Here is a 25,975-nt window from a genome sequence, read left to right as displayed (position 1 = left end):
TATATATATATATATATATATATATATATATATATTTTAAATGTTGAAGTGCATGTCAGTCTTATTTTGTACTTCTGCTTCACAATTTTTATTTTTTGTGTTTCTTATTTTTTTTGTTAACAGTTTTATTTTTGTTATTTCGTTTTCTGTGTTCCCGTTTCACTCAGTGAAGGTCATTGAAATGACAATTTAAAATTTTTAAGGTTTTTTTTTTTATTATTTTAAAAAAGAGATCTAGCTGAATTCACATTTTTTCAGGTAATATTTACATCTTTATTTTCCTCATATTGATTTCTGGATACTCACTTTATTCCTTTGATTTAGCCATATAGTTCTGATGTTTTGTTTATGTTGTAATCTTTGGTTGTGATTTGTACAAAAAAAGCCACATGTCAAAATATTTATGACTTGGCTTTGGCCTTGAGTAATATGGCACCAATTTTTTAGGCTAGAGATTTTTGGAGTCTCTCAAACCTGTTTTATGGATGTGTCTTCTCTGGGCTTTTGTGCTTGTTGTTCAGTTAAAGAAGATTCCCACGTTTCTTATTGGGAGCCTATAATCACTTTCTATGCTCATTGTCTGACTATGGTACTGAAGTCTTTTTTCTCTTCTAACACTCATTTACCTCAGCTGACCCAACCTGTCATTCAAAGTATACCACCATTCCTTTCAGCACTGTCATGGAACCTAGAAATTAGTCTTTGGCAAGGCCACAGAAAGCCAGAAGCATGGACACATGTGGCACTATTTTCTTTCTTTTTGGAAGGAGAAGACAGGAGTTGGGAGTTGTATTGGGGATGAAGAATGGGTGTGGTTGGTAAATATAAAATACTTTTCTTCCACTTCTATATTGTTCTTGGCATTTTGCTTACTTGCAATGCTGCAAATACTCAACTGGTTTTCATATTTCTCAAAAAAGCATTTTGGTTATTATATTTTTGTTAAGTTTATATGTCTATAAAGAAATCACAGTGTGTGGTATTTTATTGCCTCACTGTCTCAATGTGCTTAGTATAATTTTATGTTTGTAAAGTATATTCACCTTAGTTAAATAAGTGAGATAATTTGTTACTGTTTTCTTAGCTGGACCCTTGTTTTTTCCCTACAGAGATATTGCCGAAGCAGAACATAAAAGATTCATCTAAAAATGTAACACCAAGAAAATACAAAAGCTGTGACCTTGATAATTTATGCTTAAAGAAAGCCTGGCAAGATGAGAATAATTGCAAGGGGCAGAAAAGTAGTTATAATTACCTCCAGCAGTGTTTGTCACCCATCCGTAGCAAGATATGCCAATGCAATAAATGTGGCAAAGCTTCTCAGTGGTGCTCAATTCTTACTGAAGATAAGAAAATTTGTAGCAGAGAGAAACCCTACAGTTGTGAAAAATGTGGCAAAGTCTGTAGGTCATTCCCAGGCCTTACTAGACATAAGAGAGCTCATACTAGAGGAAAACCCTACAAATGTGAAGAATGTGGCAGAGCCTTTAAACGCTTCTCAAACCTTACTAAACATCAGAGAATTCATACTGGAGAGAAACCGTACAAATGTGAACAATGTGGCAAAGCCTTTACTCGCTCCTCAACCCTTGCTACACATAACATCATTCATACTGGAGAGAAGCTCTACAGATGTGAAGAATGTGGCAGAGCATTTACCCACTCTTCAGCTCTTACTAGACACGAGAGAATTCATACTGGAGAGAAACCCCACACGTGTGAAGAATGTGGCAAAGCCTTTACCTACTCCCGAAACCTTATTAAACATAAGAAAATTCATACTGGAGAGAAACCCTACTATTGTGAAGAATGTCGCAGAGCCTTTAAAAGCTTCTCAGACCTTACTCAACATAAGATAATGCATACTTTAGAGAGACCATACAAATGTGAAGAATGTGGCAAAGTCTGTAGGTGGTTCTCAGAGCTTACAAAACATAGGATAATTCATGCTGGAGAGGAACCCTATAAATGTGAAGACTGTGGCAAAGGCTATATGTATCCCTCAGAACTTTCTCAACATAAGAGAATTCATACTGGAGAGAAACCCTACAAATGTGATGACTGTGGCAAAGCTTATAGGTGGTCCTCGGGTCTTACTAAACATAAGAGAACTCATACTGGAGCAAACTATACACATGTGAAGAATGTGGCACAGTCTTTTCCCGCTTCTCAACCCTTTGTAACCACAGGAGAATACATACTGGAAGGCGACCTTAAAATGTGAGGAATGTGGCAAAGTCATTAAGTGTTTCTCAGCCCTTACTAAACATAAGAGAATGAATAATGAAGAGAAACTACAGGTATTAAAAATGTAAAAAAGCCTTAAGCAGGTCCTCAATTTTTTTTTAATATATCAGAACAAATATGATATAAGTGGAATCACTATTGAAGGATATTTAACAAAAGACTTAGAGTATACAATAATTCTTTTATTATTTATGAACCTTACAAATAGAGAGGTACAGTACTTCTACTTACATTACAGATTTTATTATACACAGAAAAATTTAAGCAAGAGGAAAACCTTATGAGTTCCACAAACTTTACTAATTTTTAAAAATAATAGCTCCCAGATTTATTGATTTTTTAAAATAGCTTTTTATGTCTCAGTCTTTTTCAGTTCAGCTCTGAATTTTGTTATTTATTGTATTCTACCAGCTTTGAGATTTATTTGCTCTTTCTTCTCTAGTTCTTTTACTTGTAATGTTAGGCTGTTAACATTACAAGTTAATCTTTTTTTAATGTGTGAGCATTTAGCACTATAAATTATTGTCATCACACTATAAATTATTGTCTTAACACTGCCTTAGCTGTTTCCTAAAGATTTTAGTATGTTGTAATATATCTTTGTTATCATTAATTTTAAAAACTTCTTTCTTTCTGACATAGCAGGAGTGTTCAATTTCCATGTAATTGTATGTTTCTAAGTGAATTTTCTTAGTCTTGATTTCTAATATGGTCTGAGATGGCTATGAAATCAGTTATTTTGCATTTGCTGAGGAGATTTTTATTCCTGATTATGTGATTGATTTTATAGTATGTGTCATGTGGTGATAAAAAAAATGTATATTTGTTTATTTTTGGTTAGTGTTCTATAGAAGTCTATCAAGTCCATTTGACACAGTGCTGAATTTAAGTTCTTAATATCTTTGTTGATTTTGTGTCTCAATGATCCATCTAATATTGTCAATGAAGCATTAAAGTCCCTCACACTATTGTGTAGAAGTCTGTCTCTAAGAACTTGCTTTATTAATCTGGATACTTTTGTGTTGGGTGTATATATATTTAGCATTGTTGTCCCTTTACTATTATGTAATGCCTTTCTTTATCTTTTTATAATCTTAGTTGATCTAAAATCTGTTTTGCCAGAAACAAGGATTGAAACTCTTGCCTTTTTTCTGTCTTTTTATTTGGTTGGTAGGTTTTACTCCATTTTTTTATTTTGAGCCTGTGTGACATAGTGTCTTGAAGACAATATACCAGTGGGTCTTGATCCTTTATGCAGCTTGCCACTTTGTCTTTAATTTGGGGCATTTAGCTCATTTACATTTAAGGTTAGTGTCAATATACGTGTACTTGATTCTGTCATGATCTTAGTTATTTTGCAGACTTGTTTATTGTGTAAAACAAATGGTTTTGTTTTGTGGTTGCTTTACAGTGTCACTGGTTTATGTACTTTAATGTGTTTGCCTCTGTCTTTCCTATTCAGTGCTGTCTTCAGCACTTCTTGTAAGGCAGGCCTGGTGGTAACAAATTTCCTCAGTATTATCTGAATAGGGTCTTATCTCCTTTACTTCTGAAGCTTAATTTGGTCAGATATAAAATTTTTGGTTAGAACTTTTTTTAAAGTATGTTGAATATTGGCCTCTAATCTCTTTTGTTTTTTTTTTTTGTTTGTGCCGAAAAGTTCATTGTTAGTCTGATGAGCTACCGTTTGGAGGTTACCTGGCCTTTTTCTTTAGCTGCCTTTAACCCATTTTCTTTCATTTCAGCCTTGGGGAATCTCATGTTTATCCGTCTTGGGAATGACATTCTTGAGGAGTATCCAACTGGGGTTTTCTGTATTTCCCAAATTTGAATGTTAGCCTCCCTAGCTAGCTTGGGGACGTGATCTTGGTTGATGTCCTAAAACATGTCTTTGAGGTTGTTTTCAGTCTCATCATGTCTTTCAGGTACACCATTTAGTTATAGATTGGGTCTGTTTAGATGATCTCACATTTCTTGGAGGTTTTGCTTATTCCTCTTGATTTTTTGTTTTCCCTCTTCTTGCCTGCTTTATTTCAAAAAGCCAGTCGTCAAGCTCTGGGATTACCTCCTCTGCTTGGCATATTCTGCTACTCATGCTTGATTGCTTTATGGAATTTTTGTAGTAGATTTTTAGCTCTATCAGGCTGTTTATGTTCTTCTCTATATGGATTGTTGTTTTTTTTTTCTGTCAGTTCCTACAATGTTTTATCATAATTTTTAACTTCCTTGCGTTGGGTTACAACTTAACTCTTGTAGCTCAATGAACTTTTTTCCTATCCTTATTCTGAATTCTACTTCTGTTACTTTAGCTATCTCTGCCTTTGCTGAGAGGTGATTTGGTCATTTGGAAAAAAGAAGCCACTCCGCTTTTTGAGTTGTCATCATTGTTGCACTGATTCTGTCTCATGTTTGCAGGCTTATCTACATTTAAGCTTTGAGGTTGCCGAACTTTGGATGGAATTTTTTTTTCCTTTTACTTGGTGCCCCTAAGGGTTTAATTGAGGTATAAGGCAAATTCAGCAGATATGGTTGATTCCTGGGAAATTTTAAGGGGCCAGTTCTCAATTCACAACTTCTAGGCTGCATGCACTAACTGTAGGACACTTGTATTGAGCCCTGAGTTAATTCTCTGGTTTCTTGAGGTTTGAAGTCCACTGTGCTTGGGGGACTGAGGTGATGCAGCTGCAGCAGAGTGCTAGTGGATGTGGAGTTTTGGGCTCTCTGTGGACATTCATCTCATTGTTAGAGCCAGAGCATCTGGGTGGGAGTTGGGGGCCCCTGCTGGAGACTCTGGGTGCTGTTGTACTAGTGGTATTGGCTTGAGACAGGGTATTGGCCAGCACAGGTTCAATGCCTTGTCTGTGTCCTGCAAGCTCAGTGTGTGGAAGCATCCTCCCTGTTCTCTGCACAGTGTCAGCACAAGGGAAGGGCAGGGCTTGCGGGCTTTGTGCCAGCCAGGGCTCCATTTGCAATTGCAGTTGCTTGGGGTTGAGAGTCATACTGCATTCCCATGGGCTGGTGGGCAAGTAAAGCAAAACATGCCCATGGAGACATGTGCCATCAGAGTGATGTGGGAGTTGCTTGCCATGGACTTGGGGGAAGCTTCAGTAGAGGGGGGAACATGAATGCTGGTGCATAGCCATAGGGGCCGCTTTGCTGGAGCTATTCATTAGTCAGGCAAGGTCCACCAGTGCAGAATGTATGGTGTGGGCCCTTAGGGCTATTGAAACTGCCCTGGAAGCAGGTGTGGCCAAGCTCTGCCCAGGAGAAGCTATCATTCCAAGAAGTGCTCAGCTTGGACTGTCCTCTTCTGATGTGCAAGACCATCCTTCAGAGATCAGGTCCAACAGTTTTTCTATGGCTAAAGTCTGTTACGGGAATAAGTTGAACTTAGAGGGATGGCCATCTCTGGCCATGGTCCTCTACAGATACTCTCACACCAAATCCTCTGCTCCACATCACCTGGCTTGCCTCCCCACCACTTTCTTGTCTTCTGGGAGTGACACCTCAGAGAGCTGTAGCTCAATAATCACTTATTGCAGTAAGTCCAGGATAAATGGCCTGTGTTTTAGGCCAAGCAAGGGGTTGTTTCTGTCTGGTGATGAGCAGTGAAGTGTGAGTGGGACCCATTGGAGATAGACTGGCCTTTCTTTGGGCTCACGGCATGCAGCTTGTTGGAAGTGTGGATAAAGAACTTTGAATTTTGGCTTTTTCACTAGTTGGAGGGTAGCAAAGACAGTTCCAATATAGGGGCAGTGGCAGAGACGCTTCTATTAGTTGCCCCTGGAGGCTTTTTCTAGGGAATTGTTAAGTTGCTAATAGCTCGGTAGCACTTGCGTTTGTTGGCTAGAGGCCCAGGCCAGGAGGACCTACCTAGTGAGAATATATGAGATACATATGGGGTGATTAGAATAGTTTGGCTGCTTTCCCATAGGACTGTTACAATATGCTGGGTGTCCACTGTTGTTTCTAGTCACTTCACATTTTCCGGCACCTGAAGATATCACCAGTGAAGGCTGTAAAACAGAAAAAATAGCAACCTGCCCCTTTCTCTGGGAACTCTATCCTAGAAATGTATAGAACAATTGCCAGTCCAAAAGCACTTGTAAAAGGTAACTGGAGACTCCTGATGGGAAGTTTCACCCAGTGAGGAGAAACAAGATTTGGGACCCACTTAAAAAAGCAGTCTGGTCACATTTTGTAGGGCAGCTTTGTCATGTTAGGGTACCACTTCCACCTCTGGTTGACTTGGAATCTCCCAAGCCAGAGGCTAGAACAGCCTAGTCACCCAAACAGCAAAGAGGGTTACTTATCTACCATCTGGGGGCTTTGTTCCAGGGAGTTTCTAAAACTCCTTCAGCTGGAGAGAGCACCAGTGGTTATTTCTGGAGATCCTAGTTGGGACATACACTGTCCGGTGAGGAGGAATGAGACTGAAAACCTTTACCAGACAGTCTGGCCATGTTTTTGTAGAGCAGCTGTACTGTCATGAGGGATCCTTTCCACCCCCACTCAGCTCATCAAAGCCTAAAAGCTGGAATGGCTTAAGTTGCCACAGCAGCAAAGGCGTCGGCCCACTCCTCCGTCTTGGAGCTGCACCTCTGGGAGGTGCAGTGCCGCTACCAGTGACTGCCTGGATTTTAAGACAGTGGGTCTTATCCTGTGGGGTGCTGTGAAAGTGGGGCTCACCCCTCTAGAGTCCACCTCTTTCCTGTGGGTATGCACAGAGGTGTAACCTTCCGTTTTGCTGGAGTTGCAGCCATGTTTTTTGGGAAACCCAGAAAGCCAGAGTATCTAAGGCCCACAGGTCTCTGCACAGGCCTAGGCCTCTGCTCTGCTGAGACTCCACGTAGCTCTGTGTGTCAAACTGAAGGCCTTGGTAGAGTTGCTTCATGCAGTGTCTCCTGACCCAAGGGTTGCAGAGGTCTGTAGGAGAAGTTTGGGTTTCCACAGTGACTCATTCACTTGCTGATTTATTGGGTGGGGAGGTGCTGTGTCTTCATTTCTTAGTATTTATACAAAATTTCATGGTCATTGGTTGCTACATCAGTATTATGAGAAGTTTTTCTTTATTAGATGGACACGTTTCCATACTTTTCTGTGGAAGATTAAGAAAACTGAAATATAAGATGCGTGACAAAATTCTAAATGGGAAGGCCCTTAGTGGATGGTTTACAACAGTGTCATAAGTGAAAGAATAGCAGTGTGGTAAGTGTTCAGAATAATATACTTATGCATTATAATAGGAGAAACATTTTGAATTTTAGAAGTAAATTGTTTTACCATTTGCATGTTAAGGTAATTAAAATACAGTGGATTTAAAAATGCTTTTATTAAATGACAGTATGTGAACTTAATTTGTTTTAATAAAAATGGTTTTAATGTGGTAAGCCTGTTTTACATTGAATGTGTATCTTGCCACTGATGTTAGCATCCCATCTTGCCCAAGGTTGGGTAAGGTAACAGCATAACAATATACAATAAGAGCATAACAATACACTATTCCACTATTGACATAGTGGAATAACCTCTCGTGATTCTTTTTGTCAGTGGGCTTCAACTTCAGATAGCTTGGAGAATATTGTTTCTACAGCTTACGCTTTTTTTTTAATTAGTAACTACAGGTTATTATGTTAGGAATAATAAGGATTATATGATTATAATGGAGTTATATATTTCTGAATTCTGAATGACAATTTACAAAATTTTATTCTGTTAAACATGGGACTTCTGTGGTATGCAAAACACATACAGACTTTTAGTTTTGATTTATGTGGATTTAAATATACATACATATCACTGTAAAATAAACTTTAGGGTATTATTGGAGAAAGCAATCATGTTTGTGAATGGCTGTGTAGCTACTCTGAGAAGAAAAAAAATAGTAGAATAAAACATAATTTTACAAGGATTGATAAGTTTCCAGCAAACCAGAAACTTCAAAGATTTTGAAAGCAAATCAGTTTTCTCTGCTTTATACTGAATTTATTTATCTCAAATATTATTACTCCTGGCTTAGAGTCTTCTTATGCAAATCTTCTGTTTTTTGTTTGTTTGCCTGTTACTCTAGACCTACTGTATAATTTTCTTTTTGTCAAATTTCAGAAAGTATTTTCAATATAATCCCTTCAGGGATTATAAAAGTGACTTCTAAAATTTAATGGTGTTCACAACATAATTTTAAGGTGTAATTTCACAGTGAGTGTATTGCATTCTATTTAGTGAGTGCATTTTATTTTTTCAATTAGATAATGCTATTTAATTCAATTTTTGTTTAGATATGAATCATTTTACTTTTTAGAATTGTTATAGTTGAGTTCATTGAATTTATTGGGCCAACTTATTTAAAGTGAACAGTTGGAGCCACATAAGGTCTATTTGGCATACGTGTGAAGTAAACAAACACAGAACAATGCTAGCTAATAGAAGCTATGTAATTAGTTATAAAATTCTTATTGAAACTAGCATGTGGCCTCAGGTGAATAATTGAAAATATCAATAGTGAAGAAATGGCATTGATTCTGCCTATGAAGAGTGGATAACTGTACCCGTGCTGCACAAGTGACTCACTACATTTAGAAGAAAGTGTTGTTTCTTTCATTTTCATAAATACTGCTTTTCTATATTTTTATGTTAATCTTCAGCTACTTATGCATAAAAGCCCTTTGCCTTATTTGCCTGTATTATGGCTACAGCTTTCTTACTTTTCTACCCAGCCTGTGTCATTTCACACAGTGCTTGTAGGTTTTTGTGAGATATTTGGAATTTTGTAATTAGTAAAATACTGTTTTTTTTTAAAACTGGCAGCGTCTTTTGTTTTTGAGTGTGTATGTTAAATGTTAAACAAAAGAATAACCTGTAAATTTAAAATAAAAAAAGATTTTTCCAGGTTGATGTTGAAATCTTGAGGATTTTCTCACTTTTGTATTCTTATCTTTTTTATTTTAATGACTGCAGTTTACCGTTCACATTTTTATTCTTTTTAAAAAGTATGTCTGTATGTATGTATTTTTTAGATGGAGTCTTGCTCTGTTGCCCAGGCTGAAGTACAGTGGTGCAGTGTCGGCTCACCACAACCTCTGCCTCCTGGGTTCAAGTGATTCTCCTGCCTCAGCTTTTCAAGCAACTGGGACTACAGGCACACACCACCATGCCCGGCTAATTTTTGTATTTTTATTAGAGACAGGGTTTCACTATGTTGGCCAGGCTGGTCTTGAACTCCTGACCTTGTGATCCGCCTGCCTTGGCCTCCCAAAGTACTGGGATTACAGGGGTGCACACAATTTTTATTCTTAATCATGTAACTATGGCAACTCCTTGGTTATTTTCTTTAGAAAAGTTCCAGAAATCATAGCACCTTCAAAACAAACATTTCCTTAGTAATTTAGTATGCAAACTGCCTTTCTGTATTCACAGAGGTGGGACCATTAACAGCACTTGCCTCTTTCATGACTTTCATACCATCATCAATGTAATTCAAGGAGATAATAGCGCAGCAGAAATTTCAGTGAGACTGAAAATAGCAGTGAAAATAAATGAAGACCAACAAAGTGGAGACAATAAATGACTATGTATTACAACTTTGCCCTAGCAGGGGAATTAGTACCATCACATCTGTTTGGTGGCTACTCAAAAATCAGAAGAATGAGTGAGTTTTATAGTATAAAAAAAAAAAGATGTAAGATTTTAGATGTGTCCCTATTGAAGGCTGTTAACATGGGGAAGATGTAGAAAGGCTCACTAGAAGCTGAATATCCTATTTTTTTGGTAAGTCTATGCTTGGTTTCTCAGTATAATTCTAATTTGGAAGCTGAGGCAACAGTTAGGACAGCTGTAACTTAAGACTTGAGTGTTTGGGACTTTTGTATTCAGAGATTTTTCTGTAGAGACTGGCTGTTATCCCTTTGCTTATTTACCTGTTCAAATAAAAAGAGAAGCCACCCAAAGCAATAACATATATACACGTGATACATTTGATTGATAATGGGCTTCTGTCTAGACACTAACTTCTCTTACTGTTCATTAACAAAAGACAATCTATTGAAAAGGCAAACTGGGTATCTTTAAGGAAGATGTATAATTCAAATATGTACAGCATTATTTGTCATGGTTATTCTTACCAGCATTACAGTGCCGTAGAGCTTCACACCCACCAGAATGGCTGTTATCAAACAATAGACAACAATAAGTGATAGCAAGCAGGGGCAGAATACAGACTCCCTGTACATTGCCCATAAAAATGTGAACTAATGTAGCCACTTTGAAAAAGAATTTGGTAGCTTTTCAGACTGTCATATATAGAATTATGATCCAGCAGTTCTACTTAAATAATTGAGAATCCATGTAAACACAGACTCATGTCAATGCTCATAACAACAGTATTTATAGTAACCCAGAGGGGAAACAACACAAACAGCTAATGAGAAAAGAAACGTATACGTATACAATAGAATACTTTCAGCAATCAAAAAGTTAAAATACGCAACACATTCAGCTCAGAAGGAGCAGATGCCACCACAATGTCAGCTGCCACAATGAAGAAGACAACCAAGGGTCAATGTCTGGGACCCCACAGAGGCTGTCATTGTGGCATGACTGTGGCATGACCAGCAGAGGCACAGAGTATAAACCCAAGGCCATCTCACTTCATTGAAGGTGTGGTGGGCATCTCTGCATGCTCAGATGTTATGCTTGGATTCCAGGCCAATGTGGCTGGAGCTCATGGAATCCCCTGAGAGCTGAGCTTTGGCAATAGCATGGCCAGCCTGGAAACCAAGAAGCTCGGGGATCATGCAAACAGAAAGCCCAAGGGCAGCAGCAGTGACAACAGATGCTGCATGAGGAAGAATGCCTGGAGCTGTAGAAGAAAGACCTAAAGCTTGAGGCAGCCTTTGCATGAGACCAGGTAGTCCGCTAGGCCATAGGTACTTTTCTGGTCATCATGGGACCGAGCACACCATGGAGCACAACAAACTTGAAGGGTCTAAGCACAAATAACAGCTTTTGATTTGGGGGGCAACCAACTAAAACTTAATGGGTCAAAAAGATGCACTTAAGACACTGCAATCTCCATCAGATTTTGTAGGATCCTATGTGATCTGAGTGGATGCCTGTTGGGAATCTGGGTTCAGACAGTGGTTTGGTTCATATGCTTCTCTCTGCTCACTCATCACCATGAAAGGGAAGGTATGTAGCTGAGGTGAAAACAAAAATAGCTGAAACATGATAACATTAAGAAACTAGAAGCCCACAAATTTATAGAGAACCGTAGTCATTGGGTTATTGTATAAGCAGCATGTGGGTGAACCACACGCTGGTGTTGATTAAAACTGGCTTCATGTTGCCATGTGTAGAGAACCACATGTGGCAGCTGGGCATCAAGCATCATACAGATGCTGCTTGCTTCTAACCCTGCACAAATGGTGGATAAGGCCAGCCAACCATCAAAATGGCAGGGGGGACTAAATTTAGCATGAAAATGGACTGCAAAGAAGATAGCTATGTTTTGAGAGCTCTGGATATTGTCAGCTGGATTACAACTCATAGTGACAAGTTCATCTTCCAGGGATGGTGGATAGTCTGTGAACTGCTACCTGGGCAAGTTGCCATCTCTATGAAAAAGAAAGATGGGCACGTTTTTGCAAATACCAAATGTGGTTGTGTAGATATGGCTTGTTGAACTAACCACACATATGGTTAGTAAACACATATGAATCCTAAACTCCCAGAAGTCTTCTCCTGGGGCTGTGGTGGCTATGGTTCGCTGTGCCTAGAATCAGAATAATTAGAATTAGATGGCCACCTTACCCAAGCTGTTTGACTTTTCAAGGTGTGGGGGTCCCCATATCTGCTGACTAAACCTGCCTTATTGTCAGTGAACAGGGTGATCTGTTTTCCTAAGAGGCTACCTGCACCTCCCATGAGGCTACCATGTACCAGAAAGCAATTTTGAATATTTGTGGATAAAAAACTTGGGGCTTGGCTTTTAAAAAGTGCAGCATTATGGTCATTCTGGATGGGTCTGGTGTTGGCTTTCGGGGATCACAAACTCACATTTTTCACTAGAGCCCAAGAGGTAAAGGGCACTGCATAATCTCTTGGAGCATGCAGCCATTAGCTAATCATACTCCTTGATGATGACCAAAGATGAAAGTGAGACCCAGAAAAAGAAGATAAAGTGTTAGCGTACAACATTGAAACTGATTCTCCTGGAGAGCAGGTGTTATTTTTCTGTGCCCTGGAACATGAATTAAAATGAAGAATTAAACAAAGCAAAAAGTTGTCTTTCACCACATTTTTGTTAGACTACCTAAAGTTCAGTCTTACAAGTGATTTAACATTAACTACCTTTTTTGATCTTTTCAAAAATTAAAAGTTTATCTTATTTGATAGTAATATATTTTTGTTTTCATTTTTATGGATACATAAAAATTGTACTTATATGCAGGGTACATGTAATATTTTGATACAAGCATACAATGGGTAATAAAGCTTAGTAATTGGGATATTCATCAGCTGAAACATTTATTTAAAAAAAATTTTAAGGCGGGGTTCCAGAACATTTACAATTTCTTTGTGCTGGAAACATTCCAAATCTCTTAGCTATTTTGAAATATACAATGAATTATTGTTAACTAGTTACTCTATTGTGTTGCCAAACCCTAGCCAGATGTTATTTCTTTTAACTATATTTTTCTTTCTTTTTTTTTTTTTTTTTAAGACAGTTTTGCACTCTCACCCAGGTTGGTGTTCATTAGTATGATCTAGATGACAGCAATCTCTACCTTCTGAGTTTGGTAGATTCGCATACGTCAGCCTTCTGAGTAGCTGGAATTATAGGCGCACGCTACCATGCCAGCTAGTTTTCGTATTTTTAGTAGAAACGGCGTTGCACTATGTTGGCCAGGCTGATCTCAAACTCTTGGCCTCAAGTAATCCACCCACCTCAGCTTTCCAAAGTGCTTGGATAACAGCCATGTGCAGCCAACTGTATTATTATTAATGTTTAATAAGTATTTTTGCTAATAGTTGACTTACCACTTACAAAGAAAAAAAGAGGCAAAAGTATGAAGCAATGTAGATTTATTTTTTGGTCCTAAATACATTTTCTAATACATTAGAAAAAGAATAATCTATCTCAAATACATTATGGTAAGTGAAAGAAACCAGATTGAAACATGACAGACTGTACCATTGCATAGATACAAAATGTTAATTATTCCACAAGAATGCAGGTTTGTTGTTGTTTTTAGTTAGTTTTGCTCTTTGTTGCCCAGGCTGGAGTGTAGTGGCGTGATCTTGGCTCACAGCAACCTCTGCCTCCCAGTTTCAAGTGATTCTCCTGTCTCAGCCTCCTGAGTAGCTGGGATTACAGGCACCCACCACCATGCTAGACTAATTTTTGTAGTTTTGTTAGAGACGGGGTTTCACCAGATTGGCTGTGCTTGTCTCAAACTCCTGACTTAAGGTGATCCACCCACCTTGACCTCCCAAAGTGCTGGGATTACAAGGGTGAACCAGTGAATAATGCAGTTTTAAAAGAATATCCATTGACTGGGTGTGGTGGCTCAGCCTGTAATATCAGCACTTTGAGAAGCTGAGGCGAGTGGATCACCTGAGGTCAGGAGTACAAGACAAGCCTGACCAACATGGAGAAACCCTGTCTCTACTAAAAATATAAAAAATTAGCCAGGTGTAGTGGCACATGCCTGTGATCCCAGCTACTCAGGAGGCTGAGGCAGATGAATTGCTTGATCCCAGGAGGCAGAGGTTGCAGTGAACCAAGATGGAGCCATTGCACTCCAGCCTGGGCAACAAGAGCAAATCTCTGTCTCAAAAAAAAAAATCCATAAAAATGCAAATCAATAGAGACAGGCAATAGATTAATGATTGTCTATTGATGAAAGTGGAAATAGTTTAAAGTCATACTTTTATGGGTTTTTAATGATAAATATATTAGAAACATTGAATTGAGTGTGATATTATGCAGAAATCTTTTTAAAAATAGGCATTCTATAGACTAAGATTGCTAAATTAATTTCTTTTTCTAGAAATGCGAAATAGAGTTCTTACATATGACTGCCAGGTCTAGTTAGTATATTTAGGTCAACAAATCTGATTGTATAACTTTCTACTTCTGTCATTAACTGTCTTTTTTTGTTTCATATATTGGGATTTTTGTTAGGCATATATATTTACAATTGTTATATCTTATTGATAGGTTTATGTTTCTTCAATATATAATACCCTCCTTTGTCACTTGTAACACTTTTGTCTTAACGTTTATTTTGCTGAAGTAGAGCCACCCCAGCTCTTTTGGTTACTATTTATATAAAGTATCTTTAGCCGGGCGCGGTGGCTCAAGCCTGTAATCCCAGCACTTTGGGAGGCTGAGGCGGGCGGATCACGAGGTCAAGAGATCGAGACCATCCTGGTCAACATGGTGAAACCCCATCTCTACTAAAAATACAAAAAATGAGCTGGGCATGGTGGCACGTGCCTGTAATCCCAGCTACTCAGGAGGCTGAGGCAGGAGAATCGCCTGAACCCAGGAGGCGGAGGTTGCGGTGAGCTGAGATCGCGCCATTGCACTCCAGCCTGGGTAACAAGAGTAAAACTCCGTCTCAAAAAAAATAAATAAAAATAATAAAAATAAAAATAAAGTATCTTTAGTAATTCTTTTACCTACAACCTAAAGAGGAAACTAATGAGAGTCTCTTGTAGATAACATAAAGTTGGATTATATTTATGTTTTTTAAACCACTCTGTCAATGTTTGCACTGTAATCATCCAGTTTATTTCTATTTAAAGTATTTCCAAAAATAGAAATCTGACATTTTGCTGCTTATTTTTCTGTTGTATATATTTTTCAAATTCAGTCTATTTATTACATTTTTATTCTATTGATATTTTTCTAGTCTACAGTTTTTATTTCCTTCTAAATTCCTTTTTGACTTTATTGTTTCAGTAATTAATGATTATAAGTAATCTTATGAATGTATGACCATGTGTAATAAATTAATACCACTTGAAATTAGGTTTTATTAAAACAGTTGATTCCATACAGATTTGTTTCTCCACCTATGTGTTTTCAGCTTATATAATTATGCACTGCATGAAATTAACAGATTTATAATTACTTTTATGCATTACTCTTCTGAATCATATATAAGAAGAATTTTAAGCCGGGCGTGGTGACCAGCACTTTGGGAGGCCGAGGCAGGTGGATCATGAGATCAGGAAATCGAGACCATCCTGGTTAATGTGATGAAACCTTGTCTCTTCCAAAAATACAAAAAATTAGCTGGGTGTGGTGGCATGCACCTGTAGTCTTAGCTACTTGGGAGGCTGAGGCAGGAGAATCACTTGAACTCAGGAGTCAGAGGTTGCAGTGAGCTGAGATCACACCACTGCACTCCAGCCTGTCTTGTTCCAGACAGAGCAAGACTCCATCTCAAAAAAGAAAATAAAAGAATTTTTAAAGTTGAAATAAGTTATGGAATAGAAATATTTTAATAGTGGCACTTATGTTTTTCCATGTATTTCCTTTTACTCTTATTTGTTCATTTAATGTGGCCTTAGGTTATTTTCTAGTGTGTCCTTTTATTTCAGCCAAACAGCCTTTATCATGTATTGCAGAGCAGATCTGTTAGTGATAAACTCTGTATAAATTTTTTAAAATATAGAAATGTCTTGGTGTCTCATTTATCTTTGAAGAACATTTTGCTAAAAATAGACTTCTTTGTTGGCTTTTTCTTTTAGCACTTTAAATATGTCATCCTGCTATCTCATGACTAATTTTAGCAAGAAATAGCTGTCAATTTTACTATGAAACCTTTGTATATGATGGGTCTTTAGTACTATTTTTAAGATTGTTTTTCTGTTGTTAGCTTTTGAAATTTTGATTGTAATGTGTGGAGGTCTTTGAGCATATACAATATTGAACTCAGTTATATTTTTGGATATGTAAATTCATGACTTTTATCATTTTAGAAATTTTGCAGCCATTCCTTCAAATATTTTTTCTGACCCTTTTTCTCCCTCTTTTCTAGAGTTTCCATAATGCTTGTGATGGCAATTTAGTTATTCTCATTAGTGTCTTAGGTGTTTCTAATTTTTGTAATTCTCTTTAATCTCTGCTAGTCAGGCTAAATAATTAAAATTGAATAGACTTAAACTTTGCTAATTCTTTTTCTTTTCTTTCTTTCTACTCCTATCTGCTGTAGAACCTTTCTGGTAAATTTTTTCTTTCAGTGATTTTAATTTTTGACTTTAGATTTTTTGTTTATTTTATAATTGTTGTCTCTATTGATACTTTCTATTTGATGAGACATCGTTTTCCTTTTTTTTTTTTTTTTCTTTTTTATGGTTTACTTTGTTTTTCAGCATATTTAAGTCAGTTGACCTCAAGACTTTGTTTTTTTAAGATGGAGTGTCACTCTTGTTTCCTAGGCTGTAGTACAATGGTGTGATCTTGGCTCACCCCAACTTCTGCCTCTCAGGTTCAAGCGATTCTTCTGCCTCAGTCTCCTGAGTAACTAGGATTGCAGGCGTGCACCACCATGCCTGACTAATTTTGTATTTTTAGTAAAGACAGGGTTTCTTCATTTTGGTCAGGCTGGTCTCGAACTGCCAATCTCAGATGATCCACCTGCCTCAGCCTCCCAAAGTGTTGGGATTACAGGCATGAGTCATGTCACCCAGCCTAAAGACTTTTTTGTCTTTCAATACCCAGGATACCTCTAGAACTGTTTCTGTTAATTTATTATCTTGTTAATGAGTGATAGTTTTTGCCTGCCTTGTGTTTTGCTGGTTTGAAAACTGTACATTTTGATATTATAATATGGTAAATTGGAAATCATATTATTTTTAATCCTTTGTGGTTTTGTTTCTCATGATTATTTATATTTGTTTAATGAGATTTTCAAAGCTATTTTGTAAATATTCTTTGTTGTGTATGGAATAAAGTCTCTTTTTCATTATCTTAGTGTTCTCTCCAGGGCTTATAATATACATCTTAACTTATTAGAAACTGCTCAATATTTTTACTAACTTAATTTCAATAAGATATAGAAATGTAACCTTCTATGGCTTTTTTCTCCTTCTATGAACTGAGTGGGTCTCCCTCAAAATTATTATGGTAAAACCAAACCGCCAATATGATTGTGTCTGGAGATAAGGCTTTTAGGAGGGAATTAAGGCTCAGTAAGTTCAAAAGTGTTGGATGATACTAACATGGAACTGTGGTCTTTTAACAAGAGGAAGAAAATACACTCTCTCTCTTTCTGTCTATCTGTCTCTTTCCTGTGAGACAACAGTGGAAGGTGGCCATCTACAAACCTGGAAGATAGATACATTAGCAACATGTTATCTTCATTTTTTAAAAATATATCTGGAATGTCTTTATTACTTAAATAACTTTGGTGTGAATAGGATTCTTTGCCGATGGGTTTTGTTTTTTAGCACTGGTTCAAAAACGTTTAAAAGGAAGAAATAGAGAAGTTTCACATCAACAAATCAAGGCCTAAGATGGCAATCAAATCAACAAATCAAGACCTAAGAAACTACCTAAGTTGAGTTATGAGATAGTAGGGATGGCAATTGATGATAGATTAAAGTGGGTTTGATAGAGCTAGCAGAATTGTATTTGCAGACATTGAAAGTATATAAGTAAAGATAGTTCTGACTGAGGCCAATTGAAAGATTTGTTTGTTAGCGGATCAGATATGACACATGAGAACACACCATGCTGAACCTAAACAGCTTTTGGATCTAACATGAAAGCAAAACCCACGTATGTTGAAGGCACCAGTATATGTTGGTGGCAATTGTCTGCTGCTCTTTAGTTTTGGACACTGAGATAAATGTGTACCTGCACTAGATTATGCATTGGGAGATAAAAATAACAATGATTATATCAATTACACAATTTCTATTTTGTAAACTCATCTACATCAGTTGGTATTAGAGCAATGTTTTAACTCAGATGTGAATTTCTGAGTATAATCTAAAAATGTCAAATTATCTTCATTGTCTGACATGTTTATAAGTTGGTATAACTGTAAGTGGCCTTAAAATCATCGTTTAACATTGTTATCTTAAGGTCTGAGTAATTTATTTGTTAATTTGTTTATGTGTGTGTATTACAAAACTAAATTATTCTGAGCCCTGGATTAACTTAATTGAATCCAATAAATAGTGCCTATATCTGGGGACAGTAACAAAAGAAAGTAATTGCAAAAGTATTCCATAAATTAATAGAGTGTTTGGAGACACAGATATTCTCTTTAAGTTATAGCAAATTATCTTCATTATTAAAGACCTTAGTATTTTTCCAAGGCATGGAAGGATATCTCTGTAATAACTGAAGTCTCAACAAAGATCATCATGTAATCACTTTAATGCAAATATTTGATGTTAAAAGGCAGTGAATGATAGTATAGGTCGTCTTAATATTGAGAGCTGGGTTTTAGCAATCTTCTTCCTCCTCCTCTTCCACCCTCCTTCCTTTACCCCTTCCCCTCTTCTTCTTCTTCCTCCTCCTCTTCCTCTTCCTCCCTTCCTCTTCTCTTTCTCCTCCTCCTTTCCTCCTCTTCCCTTTTCTTATTCTTCTTCGTCTTCTGCTTTCTTCTTCCGTCTTTTTCTTTTGAGAAAGGTTCTAACTCTGTCACCCAGGCTGGAGTGCAGTGGCATGATCTCAGCTCACTGCAACCTTTGCCTCCCAGGTTCAAACCTCCCGCCTCAGCCTCCTGAGTAGCTAGGACTACAGGCATGTGCCACCACGCTTAGCTAACCTTTGTATTTTTAGTAGAGGCAGGGTTTCACCGTGTTAGCCAGGCTGTTCTTGAACTTCTAACCTCAAGTAATCTGCCCACCTCAGCCTTCCAGAGTGCTAAGGTTACAGGCGTGAGCCACTGTGCCCAGCCTCAATTTCCTTCTAAGACAAAGTTTACATCAGGGCTCTCTGTGAGGAAAACAAAAGTTGGACAGAGCCAGGATTTTAATAAAATACAGTTTTATGTGTTGTGATAAACGAAATAATGCCCCACAAAAGTGCCCTTGTTTCAACCCCTTGGTTCTAGGAATATATTTTGGTATATGACAAAGAGAAAACAGGCTGCACATACAATCAAGGGTGATAATCAGTTGACTCTAAAATAAGGAGATTAATTTGAATTATGAATTAGGTGTCTACCGCCATACCACCCAGAATGCACCTGATCTTACCTGAATTGAGTGTGAACCTAAGGTAATCACAAAGTTCTTAAATGTGAAAGAGAGGTTGAGAAAATTAATGCTGTGATGTAAGAGTCAGATTATTTTTAATTATTTAAATTATGTATACACACAAATATTCTTAGATATATTTATACACTACATATATGGTGTATAAAATAATGCTGAGGCTGTTTTAATTTATGTAATAGAATTATTCAATAAAAACTTTATAAGGTAAAAAGGACACTTTTTAAAAATGTATGTAATAGAATTATTCAAGAATTTTATAAGATGAAAACATTGTTAGTGATGATTTTGAACTTACAATAAATAATATGATGTAAGGTCTGTTATTTTGAGATATTTGAAATATGTTTTCTTTCACATTTTAGACTATTACATTCTACTTATGTTTTCATTGAAAAATGCCTCTTTTTTTCAAGTTGGCATTGGAATCTCAACCATCAGCTTCCTCATTTTCTCCCACGTCATCACACTTTTTCTGTAATGCAGGCCTAAGCCCACTGACCTGGCCATATATCACCTGGCCCTCATCCACATAGAGATGCTCCTTGTAAGGTGTCATTGTTGGCTCCAGGTCTGTTTGAGTCACTGTATTTTCAGAATGATTTCAAGTGTAAAGTGTTTTTCTATTGAACAAGGTGATGAGAAGTTTCTCCATCTGCACCACCTGCCTACTTAGTGTGCTTCAAGCCATAATCACCAGCCCCAGCAGCTCTTTGTTGGTGAGGTTTAACTATAATTCTACCATTTTCACCTGCCATTTCTTGTTCTGTTTATGTTTTCTCTTTTTTTCAGTAGTAGTCTTATCTTGTACACTATAGCTTCTTCCAGTGCGACCCTGAGCAATCTTCTGCATATCAGTAAATGCTGTTCACTTTTCCACCATGAACTCCATCATCAGCAGACTGTTCCTTATTCTGTAATTATGCAGAGATGTAATTCTTATAGGAATAATGTTGCTTTCAAGTACATACATAGTGGTTCTTTTGTTTAGGTACCAGAAAAAATCTGGTACTTTCATAGCACCAGCCTCTCCCCGAGACTGTCCCCAGAGAAAAGTGCCACTCAGACCATCCTGCTGCCAGTGAGATTCTTTGTGGTCGTCTACTAGGTTGATTTCATCATCTCATTCACCTCAACCCTGCTATGTGCATATGACCCTGTTGTTTTGGGTGTCCAGAGGTTTGTGGGCAATGTATATGCACTGTCAGTCCTTTGGTGCTACCCAGATCTGATAAAAGGATAATCAATGTGATGCTGAGACAGAAGGTTAAGTTATTTTATTAAAAACAGATGATTCTGTCACCAGTTAAATTATTTCAGTAGTACAGAACTTGCTGTCTAATGTAAATTAAATGGATGAATTTACACTTTAAATATGTTTAAATACTTTTCGAAACTAATGCTGCCAATTCTCTGTTGTTTTTTTTTAGTTTAATATACATGATAGGTATTCCCATATGTTTACGAGTGTCTTTTTTAATTTTGATGTTTAGGCCTTAATATGGAAAACATCTTTCTTTTTGAAGAATAATATTAACATCTTTCTGGTAATAAAATCTGTTTTTATTAGAGAGGCTGGGCGACAAAGTGAGACTTTGTCTCAAAAAAAATTTATGTGTAAAAATCTGAAGTAACAGCAATGAGAGTATAAGAAGGGTCAGGGATGTATACAGGCTAAGGTAGCTAGCAATTTAAATTCATCACACCAGGCTTTCACGCATTAAATGGCATTAAACACCTGCCTACAATCAAATGCAAATTAGACAAGGTCACCTCTGCCTTCCAAAGAGTGTTGGCTTGAACTTAGATAGGTTACTTACTACAAATAAATAAGGTGTTTGTTATCTCAATAGCTAACAGTTCTAAATTGAATGCAAGGTTTCTGTCCATTTTCTACCTGGTCACGCCTGAAGTGGTGGCATTTAGAGGTGAAATTTAACCGTTTTATCTGTGTTACATTATACTATACTGAGTCATGCTGTCCTAGTAATAGGCTATTGATTACATCTAAAGGCCCTTGCAACTCTAAGATTCTATTATTGTAAGTGTTAAAATGAAGGAGAGAAAATTGAAATATTACAGGTATATAACAACGTGCTTATACCAAATTAGAATATACCATCTTTAATCTTGGAAGATTGTTTTCTCACAGAATGCGTTAGACCTGAATATGTTTTTTTATTTATTTTATTTTTTGAGATGGCGTTTCACTCTCGTTGCCGAGGCTGGAGTACAATGGTGCAATCTCAGCTCATTGCAACCTCCACCTCCTGAGTTCCGGCGATTCTCCTGCCTTAGTCTCCTGAGTAGCTGGGACTACAGGCACCCAATACCACACCTGGCTAATTTTTTGTATTTTTAGTAGAAAGAGGGTTTCACCATGTTGGCCAGGCGATCTCGAACGCGTAACCTCAGGTGATCCATCTGCCTCGGCTTTCCAAAGTGCTGGGATTACAGTGTGAGCCATTGTGCCCAGCTCTAAATATGTTTTTCTAAATGGGTTTATGTAATTGTAGTGGACTGACTGTTCTAAGATCATGAATAAAGAGATACTACCACAATTTACATGGAAGATGGTTCTATTAATCATGGGAAATGTGGACAAGAGGATTTACATTATTGTTAAGGATATGCTACTGGGTGTCCACAGGAGTTGTCTAATGTATGACTTTACAGTGGAAGGTAAGCTACAAAAATAGTTAACACCATAATTATTCAGTTTAAGCATCTAAAGAATAAAGTAAGCCTTAAGGGAGTTCCCAGTTCCTGTTTTTCATTTATTTTTAAAATGTTGGTTATGGAAAAGCAGCATCACATTAAGTAATGATTATATCAAGTAGTCAGCTTTTTAAATATAGCAGTATAATATTAAAGATTAGCTGTTACTCAGTGAGTACAGGGAAGTGTATGTACCTTTAGCACATGCAGAAATGTTTTAAAATCAGTCTTCAAATACAACGGGAATTTTCCAGCACAGTCAAAGGATGAGCTTTACTGTTGATTATAAATTAGTATTCTTTGCCAGGATACAAATACTAAATTTTTCACTAGTACAGTTTGGATAATATTTTGCTGCTATTTTTAGAAAATCAAATGTTGTCTCATCAGTTATTCATTCATACAGGCAACTGTTCTAATGGATCATCTATTAACACATATTGAGGTTAGCAACTATTAATCTGTTAAAGCTTGCACCAAATTTAACACATAACTTACATTTTCATAATTTTGTAGATGCCATAAGATATATGTGTGTTAACTAAATGTATACTTCAGTCCCTTGGGAGGCTTCACTTATTTGCATTTCTGATATGAACTGGTATTATTATATTTGCCCATTTATAAATTACAGGAGCAAAAAGCCCAAGAGATCCAACAATTGAAAAGAAAAGTCCACAGGAACACCCGATCAAGAAACTGGGCTATGAATTTCCAATCTTCAACAACCTGTTAGGAAAAAATAAAAACACATTAAGCAATTGTAAATTGTGTACATATTTTAAGATGTAACAAACATGCTGAGTTAGAAGCCAAACAGTCTCTGCCCCCCATTACTGCCTGTAACTGGGAAGTGACCCTATACTCAGTTCAGGGACAGACACTAGCCTGATAGTCTATTATAGATATAAGCTTTAAAAGAGACTACAAAATATGTTCACATCAACTTGTAATCTATTACAAGTGGTCTAGTTTGATAGATTTTAAAATAAAAATTAAAGTAGACTACTTGGATATTTTACAATAAACTAAGAAAAAATTATTCTTACTATACAGTTATTCTTGCTACTTATTCTTGCCCAGTAGTGTTTGTTTATTTTCATACTTTGAGAGACTCTAGCCTGAGGTTAATTTCACGCCAAATTAAAAGTTCATTCAGAGGCCGGGTGTGGTGGCTCACACCTGTAATCCCAGTACTTTGGGAGGCCGAGGTGGGTGGATCACTTGAGGTCAGGAGTTCGAAACCAGCCTGTCCAACATGGCGAAACCCTGTCCCTACTTAAAATACAAAAAATTAGCCGGGTATGGTGGAGGGTGCCTGTAATCCCAGCTACTCGGGAAGCTGAGGCAGGAGAATCACTTGAACCTGGGAAGCGGAGGTCGTAGTGAGCCTCACTCTGTCACCCAGGCTGGAGTGCAATGGCATGATCCTGGTTCACTGCAACCTCCACCTCCTGGGTTCAAGTGATTCTACTGCCTCAGCCTCCAGAGAAACTGGGACTACAGGCATGTGCCACCATGCCCAGCTAATTTTTTTGTATTTTCAGTAGAGACGTGGTTTCACCGTGTTGGTTAGGTTGGTCTCGAACTCCTGACCTCAAATGATCTGCCCTCCTTGGCCTCCCAAAGTGCTAGAATTACAGGTGTGAAGCCACTGTGCCCGCCCTAAAAGAACTTTTGATAACTGCATTAACTATTATAACCTTGTTCTGCCTACAGATTATCACAATTTAGAAACAAAGTTACTGAAGACAAAATTAAAACAGTTCACCCACTGCCATCGCCCCCCAAAATTAAAACAATTCATCATGTCAGAGCCAAGAAATATGGCAGGATTATTATTCCTTAGAATACATAACACTAAATTTTCTTTGGAGTCATCCAAGATGCTGATGAGGGAAGTGGAGAAGTAAGATTTGTGTAGTTGCCCCATTTTGCAGGTGTTTTAACTGAAACCTTAGTAAAGCTCTTTTACAGCAAATTCTATCAACAGTTCTGGCCCTCCATCTATGCTTAGTCTTACTTAAGGGTCATGCTTTTTACTCTGCCAAAAGTAGTGAAAGTAACTTCTGAACTTAGAATGGAAGCAGACCTGCGTTTGCAAATACATGTCACAGACCTCACGGACATCATTTGCCTTCACGATGTGTCTTGTAATGTAGCGATTAGAATCGAGTGCAGCTTCCATTGTGTTTCTAGAAGATTTTGATCCACTACTACTCTCAGTTTGCTTCTTCTGGGTGAAGTACCTATCCGCATGACTTCTCATGCAAAGCAGTTTGGGAAGCTTGTGAAGAAGCATCTTGTGCACCCAGGTGCCATGGCATTATGTGTTGAGGAAGAACGATGATGAATGTTGATAGCGAAGATGGCTACCATAATTGACAGTGTCACAAAAATCATGGTAAATACCAGACACTCTCCAATCAGAGGTATGACTTTTGAAGATGAGGGTATGATCTCTTCAATAACCAGCAGGAAGACAGTCAAAGAGACAGGAATTGACGTGCAGAGACAAATCTTTTCACCTTCATTTGAAGGAAGATAGAAGACAAGTACAGTTAAACATGAGAGCCCGATACAGGGTATTATAAGAAACAAGGTATAAAAGAGAGGCAGGCGCTTGATTACAAATGAGTAAGTGACATGCGGATACCAGCAACAGCTGTCGGTTCTATTTCCTTTACTCCCCGTTGGCGCTTACAATCTCTCATTCTCCAGTATCAAAAAAATTTCTCTTGTCTACGTCTTGGTCCTCTAGAATTATATCAACCTGCGATCCATCGTAAGTCCAAGAACCAAATTTCATGGAACAGTTCTGTAGATCAAATGGGAAAAATGTGACATCGATGGTACAGGAACTTTTGTAGTTTGTTGGTGGAGTCCAGGTGACAGTGCCATTGTACCTGATGACTGTTTTCGTACTGGTCCCTTCAAAATATCCATCTGTGCTAAAATACACACATATACAATAACAACGCACCATGAGTTGTATTAATAGAAGCCTAATATAAAAGCAGACCTATCACTGATTGCATGAAATAATTTTTAAGTCACTATACTTCAGACAAGATATACCTGCTACACATAGGGGACCCTCCTCTAGGAATATCTTCCTTAAATGTCTAACTCTGCTAGAACCGAACCCCATCTTCTGCAAATACTCCAGGACTGACAAATCTCTATTTCACAGAAGCCTGAGATTCTACTGGTTGAAAGGACCTCACCTTACAAAAGAGACTCAGGCGATTTACACAATGGGCACGCATACAGCCAAAACCTGAATCCACGTTCCTAGACTCGTTGTACAGTGCTCTTCCTCCTTCATCGCAAATACTGGCCGCTTTTTCCTTTGATGGGAAAAGACCATCAACACCAAGCTGGGCACGGCCCTGAAAAGCAGCTGTGCCTGTCAAGCTCTCCTCCAAGTGAATTCGTATACTGGAGAAGTCTAGCAGAAAGCACGCCACCAACATAAGATTTCTTTAAAATATTGTTCTTCGTCTTCAAATTCATGTGTCTTTTGCACACCATTCTGCAATATATCTATGTTTAATACAAAAATGTTTTCAATTACTGAAAATAAAACGATGCTCCAAGAAGCTGCATCATGTGTCCTTACAAGCTTTGTTCATTTCTTAAGAAGCATGGAGATAAACGGTGTCAAAAGATTAAAGATATTTTTGCATAGCATTTGCTCTGTCCTCATGCCAAACACCTTCTTTCAAATCAGACAAAATGCTTTAAGATTAGCACAAATTCCTAG

The 25,975-nt window shown here is 37.5% G+C and overlaps 1 protein-coding gene and 1 pseudogene across 2 annotated transcripts in view; one reads left to right on the top strand and one right to left on the bottom strand.

The window, feature by feature from the left end:
- Positions 1-9,149, top strand: part of LOC116545547 (zinc finger protein 736-like) — a 43,054-nt gene extending 33,905 nt beyond the window's left edge. For both annotated transcript variants that reach the window (XM_032272093.1, XM_032272094.1), the window contains one exon: positions 1,110-9,149. In XM_032272093.1, coding sequence (XP_032127984.1) covers positions 1,110-2,224 — 1,115 coding nt within the window. In that variant the 3' untranslated portion in view covers positions 2,225-9,149. The remainder of the gene's footprint in view (positions 1-1,109) is intronic.
- A 12,903-nt stretch (positions 9,150-22,052) lies between these two features.
- Positions 22,053-25,674, bottom strand: LOC116545544 (annotated as a pseudogene).
- Positions 25,675-25,975: the final 301 nt, after the last annotated feature.

Source organism: Sapajus apella, unplaced genomic scaffold, assembly GCF_009761245.1.
Source record: "Sapajus apella isolate SASKATOON/1434 unplaced genomic scaffold, GSC_monkey_1.0 scaffold285, whole genome shotgun sequence".
NCBI lineage: Eukaryota > Metazoa > Chordata > Mammalia > Primates > Cebidae > Sapajus > Sapajus apella.
This window is presented reverse-complemented; position numbering and strand designations above follow the sequence as displayed.